The 12427-nt window shown below is 38.3% G+C and overlaps 1 protein-coding gene across 5 annotated transcripts in view; it reads right to left on the bottom strand.

The window, feature by feature from the left end:
- Positions 1–12427, bottom strand: part of LOC127967910 (interleukin-1 receptor accessory protein-like 1-B) — a 193009-nt gene that overhangs the window by 60017 nt on the left and 120565 nt on the right. For all 5 annotated transcript variants that reach the window (XM_052568669.1, XM_052568673.1, XM_052568671.1 and 2 more), the window contains exon 6: positions 6869–6943. In XM_052568669.1, the coding sequence (XP_052424629.1) occupies positions 6869–6943 (75 nt within the window). The remainder of the gene's footprint in view (positions 1–6868; positions 6944–12427) is intronic.

Genomic DNA, 12427 nt, shown 5'->3' with positions numbered 1-12427 from the left:
AGCATGTGTCATTATTTTCAAAAGCCTCTGTTTTCACAGTCCACACTACAACGTGAAAACAGCGTTTTCAAATGTATCCACTTTGGAGAGTGTTTTCAAAAAAGCTTTTGTTTTCCTTGACAAAAACACTATCTGAACACACGGTAAAAAACGAAGAGAAAAATTTGCATTTTTCAAACAAAAAATTCAGTACTTATGGATGGATGTATGGACTAGTAATTCTGCTCCACACTTGTTTCTTTGCTGTTGTCTTTGAAAGCACTGTGCATTTATTTATATCAGGAAACTTTCTCTAATGTTGGTCTGCTATTGTGATATGATCGATTTCAGATCTTAACCCTATATAAAAACCTGTCTGTGGATTTTGACGTTTGTTCAAATTATGGAAACTTCAAGTAGTTATTATATCTCTAAAATCAATTGCAAAACCCCAACAGCAGTTTACACACACTTAACTCACCAGAACATGTTCATCTTCTGTTCAATATGGCAGAGAGATGCTTTGTTCCCAGGGAAAACAGCTCAAGAGATCAGCGTAAGAACTCACTACTAGACGGCTCACCGCAGCTGGCTAAAGTGAATTTGAATTGACTGGTGTGGACTGGAGCAGCTCAAGAGGAAGATGATTTGATTCTGATTCCTGCAGTGACCATTACGCTATAGGATTTCTGAAAAATGAAAAGAACAAATCAACAGCTCATCCATTTTCATGGAAAGCTATCATCATTCCCAATCAATACAAACAGGCTCAGAGGATCCTGCACGCAACAGACACAAAAAGAGAAATAAAAGCCATTTGGAGACGTTGCGCTCACTTTCTGCACTGAATCCATTTCAAAGTGATGAGTACCTGATGAGTTAACCAAATTAAAGTGCTTGAATCTTCAACTTTAATAGACAGGATAGTGATAATTAAGAATTAAATATATTAAAAGGTTTATCAGCTACAGTGTATGTACAGTCTATGTACGGTCCCCAAACGTAAAACCAAAGCATAAATCACCTCTGTGCACAAATATCTGAGGGATTGATGCTGGCCATTTATTTAGCATGGAACTCCTGCTGTTTCTCTGAAGGCTCGGCTGAATACAGATAGGACTTCCTTTGACTAATGATAAGCATACTCTAATTGAGAGAAATGATGTAATATCGATCTTCTGTGCAGCCCCACGGCCGTGACATTTACCAAAGCACCAGTGGTTGACTGCAGAGGGAGATGGAAAATGGCACGACTGTACACGAGGAAACCTGCAGCTTTTCAATGTTACATAATTATTAGTTTTGAAATGGTTATGTGCACTAGAACATGAAAGCTGGCTGATATACAATGCAGAAAAGAAATGAGGGAAAAAAAGTTGCAATATTCACTTTAAAATCATGTATTCAATTTGATGAGTATTTTCTTTTTCATAAATTTTACAGTAAAATGCTTTATCTTTTAAAACACTAATAGTTACATTTAATGCCATCCCTTTGATTCAAAGACCACCGAACAATAAAAAAAAAAAATACAACTAAATCAGATTTTCCAGTAATATCAGTGCTTGTAAGCTTCTTTCTCACGTGTATTTGAAAACAGAATTGTATTATCTACATGTTGATTTGCAAATGCCCAGAAGATCAGACTAGTGCCTGTTTCGAAAGGCAAATGTTCTGTTAATGTTCTTCTGGGTTTAAACACTGTAACCTCTTATCACATTGTGCTTTCAAAGCACTCCTGTTCTTACAGCCTGAGCCATCTGAAGCAGAACTGCTCCATCCAATGCACAACTAGTCCATCCAATCCACTGGTGACCCACTTGCCAAAAGTGTTCTCGTCGAGTCTTTGACAGTCATGCTCACCCATTGTTTTGGATCCTCAAGTTGAGCATTCAGATGTAAATGAAAGGCTGGTGGCACTGCCATTTAGAAAGTGAGTCACACAGCGCTCAATGGCCATCTCTCGTGCCCTGATGTCAGATCTCATAGCTGAAACTGCATGACAGGAGTCCTGGCTTAGAGACAGGAACCGCTGGAGTTATTAGAACATGGAAAGAAAGAGATGCTTGTGAACAGATCTTGCATCTATAATCACACACAAGAAAACAGTAGTGAGCAAACCTCACCTTGTTTAGCTGAGTTCATGTGAGCAGCTCACAAAACTCACAATGCCACACAGCCAATATGGCAAATGACAAAATGGGTAAAACCGCCAGTGATAAATGACCTAATACGTCTTGTGCCAACAGGTCAAATGAATCAAAAGTCACCAGCATTTTGAAACAACTTGTTTCTAAACTTATCAGGCACCATCAAGACATAAACTGGAGGACACTTATCCACTTCACATGACCAGTCTCATCACTTACTAGGGGTTGACTTCTGTTTTTTTTAAAGTCAACTTTCATGTGATAAAAGTTGAGTCGAAGTCGACTAGTCGCTGATGACATCATTATTGAAAATAAGTCTGGAGCTGAGACTCGAACACCTTGTGCACAGTTATGGTATGACAAAGTGCCACCCACATGCTATTGCTTCTTTAACAGCTATTTTTTAACAGTTCTTTTGTCTTTGGGTCATTATATTTCTCACAGATTTCAGCTCGTTTTAAATCGGATATGGATAAAGTAGCACAGTAAAGATTACATTTATATGAACGCATGTGAGAGTGATTGCGTCTCTAGTAGTAATGAAGCTGGGATCTATTTATTAAGAAAAATATGCTTGAACTTTTCAGTTTCTAAGCTATTTTATTGAGAAACCACAGAACATTGGTGAAAAACATTTCAGCGTTTAAATTTAACTTATCTGTACAGTAAGCAGTGTAAAATGTTCATTCTCCCATTCAATTTCAAGCATCCAGCAACATAATCACATATTGTTGAGTGCTTTCAAAGAATGCATTTATTTGTAATTTCTGTTTGGAAACGGAGTGTATATGTGGAAGTCCTTCAAAGATTTATTATCCTTTTGCATCGCCCCATAGACCAGCGACCAGTCAACATCAAGCTTAAAACATCATGGCAGAACATTGACTAGTTGCTGCAGCAACTATCACTTACAGACATTTTTTGAGAGTTTGTAGCGCGGCCATTCAGGGGCATTGGACTGGGGGTAAAACCAGTACTGATTACCAGGGCCCCAAAGGAAGAGAGGGCCTTTGAAAATTCTGGAATATATATTTTTCCATTATTTTTCCATTAGGACTGCCTATGCATAGGGCCCGGGATCTTGTGCAGCACCCCTGTGGCCACCTAAGGCTTACATTTATAAAGCTGTTGATTAAATGTTAATGTGATTGTTGATGTGGCACAGCTGTTATGTTCCTTTGTTTGTATTGCCCCTTGGAGAACTGTGGACTCTGTTTCTTCTAGCGAGAGATTGCTCGCGATGTGCCAGGGAATCCCTGTGACATCATCTGGATCAGCTGAATTGAGACAAATGAAAAGAGATGCCAGTTAACGGCGTTCGGGAACGTTGCTCAGTGTAGGATATTGCGATCGATCGCATGATCCTTATTACCTGCTGTGACTTTGAGTTGCTTCATTGTGGAAATAACAGCTGCCATTGGATTATTTTACCGAGGACATCATCACAGGACAGCACTGTTCTCAGCGTGCTCCCAGACTTGAAATATTGGGACATTCTAAAACGCTTAACATGTAAAATGCTAAACGTGGGTTAATGTACTATGACAGTGATATTAAAGGTACAGGTTGTAGGACCTGCCAGTAGAGGGCGCACTACCAAAACAATAACAATCGCGTGGTTTGATGATGCTAAGGAGGAGCGTGGAATGATGGGATTTGTTGTCTTCTTCCAAACCGCTGACGGCCATCAATCAGATGGAAAGGTAAATCATGGATTTAACAGATCCAAAGACACGATCAGACTATGGATCAGACACGTCCTCGCATGGGTTTAGAGATGTAACACTCAGCCTAAAATAAACTGGCTACACAAATAAAATGTTTCAATTACTTCTCTATTGTGGTTGTTGTTTATAGTTCCTGCATTCTTTCAAACACCACTATTAAGAGGTAACCAAATTTCTTTTATTTGTGTAGCCAGTTTATTTTAGGCTGAGCGTGGTGATCAGGTCATACTGCTGATGTTTCTACAGAAGTCAGTTCAAGAGTCTTGAGCAGAAACAGGTGAAACTAAAAACTGTCAGTGGTGGGACAGACTCCAAATGATCACCAGGAAGGTTTTTGTCACTCTTCTCGATCAATCGGACAAATTTCACAACTGTCTTCTAAAGTGTTCCTATGGGCAGCCATGGACTTCAACAGCAGAAGAACAACAAGCAAACTAACAGATGGTGCTTGGCATCTAATGAAGTTCTGTGAATGCCGGAATAAATGTAGTCCGAGAGAAAAATTATTTATTGCTTCTGTCCTACCTCAGACAAACCTGATTTTGCTCATTTCTGTGGGAAATACTGTAGTTTAAATGATGGGAAAATGAAGTATACACTGCAGGTTTATTTCACATTATTATTGTTGTTATTATTCTTGTTGTTAATATTATTATTATTGTTATTATCATTATTATTATTATTATGTATATGAAGATTATTAATGACTATCAGGAAAGAACACCCTAGGCGAATTCCTTATTGGTGCTCCCCAAATTATATATATATATATATATATATATAATTTTCAGGCACCAGTTTCTTGACACATTCAAACTGGTTGTCATAGTAACAACATACATTTGTGGAGGTTCAGCGCATTGAGTTCTGAATCCATTATTTGTAAATTGACTTAAGATAAACATTCGCCACAATTTATTAGTTGTAATATCATTGTGTTGCCACTAGTGGCCTGTATGTATGTATGTATGACTAATGCCTTATTGCATGGCAAAAAAAAAACTTGTCTTGACACTGACAGAGCCCATTGATCTAATGGTGTTGATGTGTGCTCTGAATGCAAACTTTGCACTCAACAATCAGGCAGCAATTGTTGATGTTGGGGGATCCAGTGGGGGGGCAGGCATGTTTCAGGGTGGCCATGCCACTCTTTATCACAACACTGCTAAAATGTAGCAATGTAGTGCCAGTATAAGCGCTCACTGGCGCCCCTTCAGCTGGTGGCACCCAGACGACCACCTAGCTCACCTATGCCTAGAAACAGCACTGCTCACACACACACAAACGCACACACACCTCATGCGGGAACAGATGCAGATCATTTTACATCAGTGTAATAGTTCATCCAGCTACAGCTTCCGTAGCCAGGTAAAATCAATGGTTGATCTTTGCCAGAATACACCAATTAAGAACTAAAGATAAACAGGCTCCAAGTATTGTTTTATCAAGAAAAAGTGACTTTAAAATTACACCTTTTTTTTTTTTTTTTTTTTTTTAGAAAGGCCCAGTTCTGCATCTTGCTGATATGTCAAGATTCTGTGTCATGTGACCAACAACATCTGCATCTCAAAGATCTTCTTTATAAAAGCACAAACAGTGACGGGTCCACCCACACTCTATTGTTCAATCCTGGACGAGCTTAATCTTACAGTTTAATCAATAAAGTAACACATCTGCTTAATAACTGACATTATATTTGCCCCCCAGGGGCTTTCTCTGTTATCCAAACATCACATGGGTCTTTTAGTTCCTTACCAACTTGCTTTTGGCTTTCACACTAGAGATGATATGTACTATATAGAATGTGCTGTGCATAAATATAATGCCACGACTTTCAATTAACTCCTCAGCTAATCTGCTTAGTGTTGAGAGATGTGATCAACATTTTAAACTTGTCGGTTTTATGCATCATTTAACCACCGAAGTTTAATAAATTATAAAACTACTGTGTGTCCAACTTTACCGGCATACAAAACAATATAGCAGATCTCGGCTACTTTATTGTTTATAATGTGGCTTAATGTAAACTATATTATTGCATAGCTCTGTTGTGATAAATGTCTGCTCTAAGACATGGCAATATTAAGATATTATAAACACAAAAACTGAGATTTTCTAAAAAGCTGCTTTGCAACAATTTATATTATGTATATGTGTATTAGGAAAGCACTACACTCGACTGTGGCCGAGACCATCATCCTGAGAATCAGAGACAGCCCTAAAGCCAGAGCTTCTCAAAGCATCACACCATAACAGATGATTTGCATTGCATGTCTATTCTAGTCTATCAGCAATTGTGGTTAGTGGGTCATTTCCATGAGTTTGCAGTGATCAGAGTCTTTGTGAAGAGCATTATTCATGTAACCTCATTCGAGGTGGCATCTCCGACCGTAAATGACCATGACATGTGATGCATAAAAGCTCTTTAGTTTTACAAAGGTGCGATTCTGATACATTACACATGTGATCAAACACAGCACAGTCATTTCAGTGCAGCACTGAAAACCATCCACACACACACACACACACACACACACACACACACACACACACACATGTTTGTTTTTGTGTAAAGTGTGTTCATCCCATAGGTGTAATGGTTTTTATTCTGTAGAAACTGTATATTCTATGGCCCTTCACCAACCCTACACCTAACCCTAACCCTCACAGGAAACTTTGTGCATTTTTACTTTCTCAAAAAAAACTCATTCTGTATGATTTATAAGTGTTTTGAAAAATGGGGACATGGGTTATGTCCTCATAAGTCACCCTCTCCTTGTAATACCTGTGTCATACCCATGTCATTATACACAGTTGTGTCCTGATATGATACAAAAACATGCACACACACACACACACACACAAATACACAAGCGCGCACACACACAAATACGTACATGCATGCGTCCCCACACACACACACACACACACACACAGAGTACAGTACAGCACATTAAGTAAGATCCCTCAGACAGGTCTATAACATCAGTCTGTAATAAGCGCTGTTCTCACCCAGCTGCATCTCCATGACGCTCATCTTATTTTCAGATGGGTAGAGGATCTTGGGAGGCTTGTCAGTCAGCGGTGCTGTGCAAGAAAACAAACAACAAAGCAAATAATTAGTTGTATGTCAATGCTGTCCATCTGTATCTGATAGAGCTGCAGAATTACACGTTGCATCCTAAACGATGATTCGGCTGGATATGAACTGCTTTCACATGTTTAGCAACAGAAATGGTGTAAATCACTGTTTGAAAATTATTAATATACAGATCGTATTATGTAACTCCATATTCCACCCAGTCCGACAGCCTCGTTATCTCATCTGTGGTCACAGTAGACGGGCTACTTTATTTGGACTTTTTCTGTTTTCTGATGATGCATTTCAATAGATATGATATGATAAATTTACTATTATAGTATAGCATTTAATTTGATATCTACTATCCCACTATCTTGTTAAACATCAATAATTAGCATGTAAAAGCTTCAAATAATAAAATTAAAAAAAAAACTTTACCGTAGTAAAGTACCCAGAATGACTTACAGTAACCCACACACTCCGATTAGATCTCAAACACAGCTTTTGTAAATGTTTACTTTTTCCTGTAGATGTACAAACTCTCCACAGAGAAAATCTCATTATCCTAATGAGCTTTTTCATCATGAAATATGCATTGATTATTTAGCTTCATGTAAAACTGCACAGACAGATTCGGTTTGCGTTAGCTTCTGTTCGACAGCCAGATGGAGACACGTATGGATCTGGCACGAGGGAGCAACCAAAAAGAGAAACCAAGAAACACAGAAAGCAAAAATAAACTCATTCCAGAGTTTTCAAGTGAGAAAACAGGTTTCAAGCGTTTGTGGCCCGCTGTGTTAAGATGAAAGAGTGAATGTGTGAGTGTTTGTGCAGGTGAAGTGAACGACAGCTGCTCTCGTTTCCATCTCCACCAAGCTGAATTTAAACTGTGGGAATTTTGATGAAATGTAAACCGTCTGATCGTTCATCCAAAATCCAATTTCTGCTCAGGAGAGGCCGCCGGTGACTGCTGTGTATTTGGGATCATTATTTTGTGGGAGAGGTTCAAGAGAAAAAATAATGAATCGCTGGGTGAAATATCTGCATGGCCGTCTCTCCACAGAAAACAGTCTTCCCTCTCAGTCTCTGTCTCTCATTAGTGCTTGTTTCCTCAGAGATTAGGTCTGTCTTGTATGTATGTGCTGAGCGGGCACTTTATTAGATACACTTCTCTAATACTGCCATGGACCCCTGTGCCCCGGATCAGCCTGAACTCAACAAGACTCCAGAGAGAGACACATTCATCATCGTCAGATTCAGATCTAAGCTTCACGGCCGGATGTTGCTTTGGCAGATGAGAGCATATGCTCAGTAACAGCTCAAACACATGCACATGTGAAAAAAAGACATTTGAACAAAAAGTTAGACAATGGTGTTTTTGTCAAAGACTACATCTGGATGTGATTCAGAAGTCGAGCGCTTCATCAACACATCCAAAGCTTCACAGTCATTTCATTCAGTAACATTCATTCGCTTTTTATGTGAGCAAAGCTTCGATTGCTTGGTTCAGGAGATTCTGTATTATTTCAAAAGATTTGTAATAGCCCCCCCAACAGAACGCATCAATGGCGGGAAAAGAGAATCGGAGCAGATTTTCAAACACTAGGCATCCTACAATTGGAGACTTTGCAGAAGAAAAACTGGCCACTGTAAACCACTGATAATCACATTCAACCAGACGTTACAGTCATACCCATCACTGACAAATAAAAAAAATGTATCCGCTCAAAATATAAAACGTGTCTGATCTCTCCTGATTGAATGGAATCAGAGTCTGAGTCTGTATCTATCCTAAACCACATTAATTTCTATCAAATCTGCAGACTGAGTTGGGCAAAAGCGGTTTGATGTATTCCAGCCTCTACACTGATCAGATCTGATGTAACAGAGCTGAGATTCCTGTTTGTTCCAGAGATGAAAGTAATAAAAGCTAATGCTCTAGTCATTTTATACTGGACTACAGCTCTGTGGAGAAACATCACACACGATCGATACATCCTCACTTCATAATTAGCACAATAACCTCCCTGTGGCCCTATACACACAAACAGTCTCATCCTGCGGACCTTCTTCTGTGTGGAAACCATCGCCGCTGTGATCCTGTGTGCCGTTCCTCGACACTATACGGCTAATCACGGCGAGGGCGAAAGCGCGCCGCTCTGGGGGGTCTCTTTAAGAAAGGTCAGCACTGAGACGAGAAGGAAATTGCCCTCAGTACGGTTTCTGAACATCACAGGCTCCCAGCCAGGGCCAGAACGGAGCCTTCTGAACATAATCCACTTCTAAACACGCACGCCTGAGCTTTTGTTCCAGTGATGAGAGGCTGACATCTTCCTCCTGAACATAATTGAGTCCCACTGCTTCTGTAAATTAGCAATGGGACACACAAAGAGGAAAGTTCTGGCAACCAGCGGAGAAAATATGATAAATGCAGCTGAATTACACAGCATTTCTTCTGTTTTTTTTTGTTTTTGTTTTTTGTTTTTGCATTTTGTTGGTTTGTTTTTCCTGTCTCTTAAATCTAACACATTAAAAAGTACTCCCATGCATCAGAAACACTCAGCAAACAGAAATTCAGCAATCCATACTTGCATACTACAAACAATATAATAAATAAATAAATAAATAAATAAATAAATAAATAAATGTTAGAATTAGGGCTGTCAGTCGATAAAGTTTATCTAATCAATTACATGATGTGTTGATTAATTAATCTAATAACATATTACATTTGACAGTTAAAATACACCCAAAAGATTATTTAAAGCTATATTTGTGTTAAATGAGAAAGCATTAAGGAGACAAATAGTAGCTTTAGAAATAAATATTTTATTTTATTCAACATTTTTTTTACATATACATGTTTAGGCTACAGTGACCGAACATAAACTATGGAACATAGAAAATATAGTTTGAGAAACATTCATGCAATGAAAGTCATTGGCAACCAAAACAGCTTTGTTACCAACAGTCAAAACCTTATTTTATCGCTTATCATATGATATAAATATGAGACAAAAACTCATACAGGAGCATTTTTGCCCCAATATCTTGAATTTTAGGGCATAACGGCATTTAATTAGTTGTTGCCCTGCATAATATTTTTTCATCAAATTAATGAAATGTAAGTTTCAGTGCGTTATTTTAATCATGTTATTTTTTCCATAACTAATTAAAGTGTTAAGCTGACAGCGCTATTTATAATATAACCCACTAATATATATAAAAAAAACAACCACAACAAAAAAACCATTCAGCTAAAAGAAGGATTTCTGCAACAACAAAGTGACTTCAGAAGTTGAGGGCTAAAGTTTCTCTAACCCCGGGTCGGTCCATCGACCGGCCATCGAGCCAGCGGAGGAGCTTCAAAGGCCTGGAGCGCTTGACCCTTTGGATGTGCTCCGTAAACGAACCACACGACCTTCAAGAGCTGCTCTTTCATCCGGCCAGAGGATGTGACCCGACACAGACTGCCATCAAAAGCTCTTCAGAAGCTTAATGAGAGCTTTTTAAACTCCACTGTTAGCATCTGCTCATTATAAACATCACATTGATTAATTCATTTTAATTAAAAACCTCCTCCAACAGTTCTGAGCTGAATATGAACATTCCGCGTACTTGCACATATCCTTAACAAAATTAACAATGGTTTTACTGTAGTAAATGTGTAGCAGCCATGTTTTTTTTTTTTTTTTTGCATATTGATTACTGTTTATAACCACAGTTTTGTTACAAATACAATGATTAATCTATGGTTAATGAAGTAAGGGCACATTAATCTGGCTTGGGGAGTAAGAGTCAGGAGACTGTCAGTCACTGGACGAACTCTTTAGTTTAGCGGAGGAAGGCCTGTCTCAGGTACATTTAGCTCTGTACCTCTCCACAAAGCATGGGCTCTAGCTAATCTCCTCTGAGAATAGGGTAAATAATGAATGCGTGTCTCTCTAATTAAACAGCTCAGTCGCTCCCGGTCACACATGATTACGCCAGCGCACTCAAAGAATAGATCTGAGCACCGACTCTTCAGAAGTCGCACACGCGGCGAGCACACATTATTTGAGAGCACTAGCAAAACACCAATGTGTGTGTGTGTGAAGCCATCATTTCTCTGCAGATTAACTTTAATACCCTCTGTCAACGGCCGCTCTGTCTTACAACAGTGAACACTATCAACACGGACGAGCCGTACAACCTGAACACCACACTTAGACCTGACATTCTTCCAGAGCACAAATGTGACGGACAACTAAAAATTAATAATATCGAAGGGTCACGATGTGGCTAGTTAACCCTTCTGTTAATGCTGCATTTGAAAAGGAACACAGACAAACAGATCAAGCTAATAAGAAAATGAAAATTCTGCAATCATTTGCCCTAAAGTGTTTCAAAATGGTATGAGTTTCTTTCTTCTGTTGAACACAAAAGATGACATTGAGGAAACCAAACCATTTCTGTTCCCACTGACTTCTATAACATGTTTTTCCAGTGTATGGACTTCAGTGGCTGTTAGGTTACAAGCATCCTTCAAGATATTTTCTTTTGTGTTCAACAGATTACAGGTTTGAAACAACTTTTGAGGGAGATTGAATAATATCAGAAATTGCATCTTTGTGTGAATTATCCCTTTGTTTTTTCCACAGCTTACACACAGTATCTTCACTTGTCTCACAGTTTCTGATTGCTGTCAGTCAAACAGCAGAAGCACACACCAAATCTGCAAAACATACACTAATCATCAGACTTTGACTCCGTTTCTAATTTCAATAAACACTTCTTGTAAAACACAACACACAGTTCTCTGTGTAACACACACACATCTAACAGAAATTAATATTATGGCAAAAGTGTTTGCAAATGTTTGCTTTTGAGATGTGTTTGTGATATTTTGAATTCAGTGATTCATTTTGCAAGAGATGAGAGACATTTTACATTCTGTGCGCAATTCTTGGAATTATGTGAAAAGCTATGAAAACAGAGGCAAAGTAGTATGAATAGTTTGAATAAAAAAATATTTTGAAATAGTTTGAAATAAAAAAAGGAAGAAAATGTGTCTCAATCTTTTTTCTGCTGAACACAAAATAAGATTTGTTTTAAATAACTTTTGGAACTGAACAACACTGGAGCTTTTTCATTGTATGGACAAAAAAAGAAACATTTCAAAATATCTTCTGTCTCCACATCAGAAAGCAGATCAAACAAGTTTGAGCAGGTAAATGATGTTTTAATGGATGCACTGTCTGCACTGAGCTGGAGCTTTCTGAAGCGCTGTTCACAGTAGGGATATGTCAGTATTATTTTCATGTTGTGATTAATTGCTAATGTTTTGGTCATAATACAGTATAACAGGTTTAATAACTTTTTTCTTATTAAAAAAAAACTATGCAATAAAGCAATACAGAAAATATATAAAGTTAAAAGTTTTACACAGCTTAACGTGCAAAATAACTACTGTATAAAGACCAATAGGTATCACTTTACAATAAGACCTC

This window comes from Carassius gibelio, chromosome B11 (assembly GCF_023724105.1).
Source record: "Carassius gibelio isolate Cgi1373 ecotype wild population from Czech Republic chromosome B11, carGib1.2-hapl.c, whole genome shotgun sequence".
NCBI classification, from domain to species: domain Eukaryota; kingdom Metazoa; phylum Chordata; class Actinopteri; order Cypriniformes; family Cyprinidae; genus Carassius; species Carassius gibelio.
Note: the sequence above shows the minus strand (reverse complement) of the source record. Positions and strands in the feature narration are given on the sequence as shown.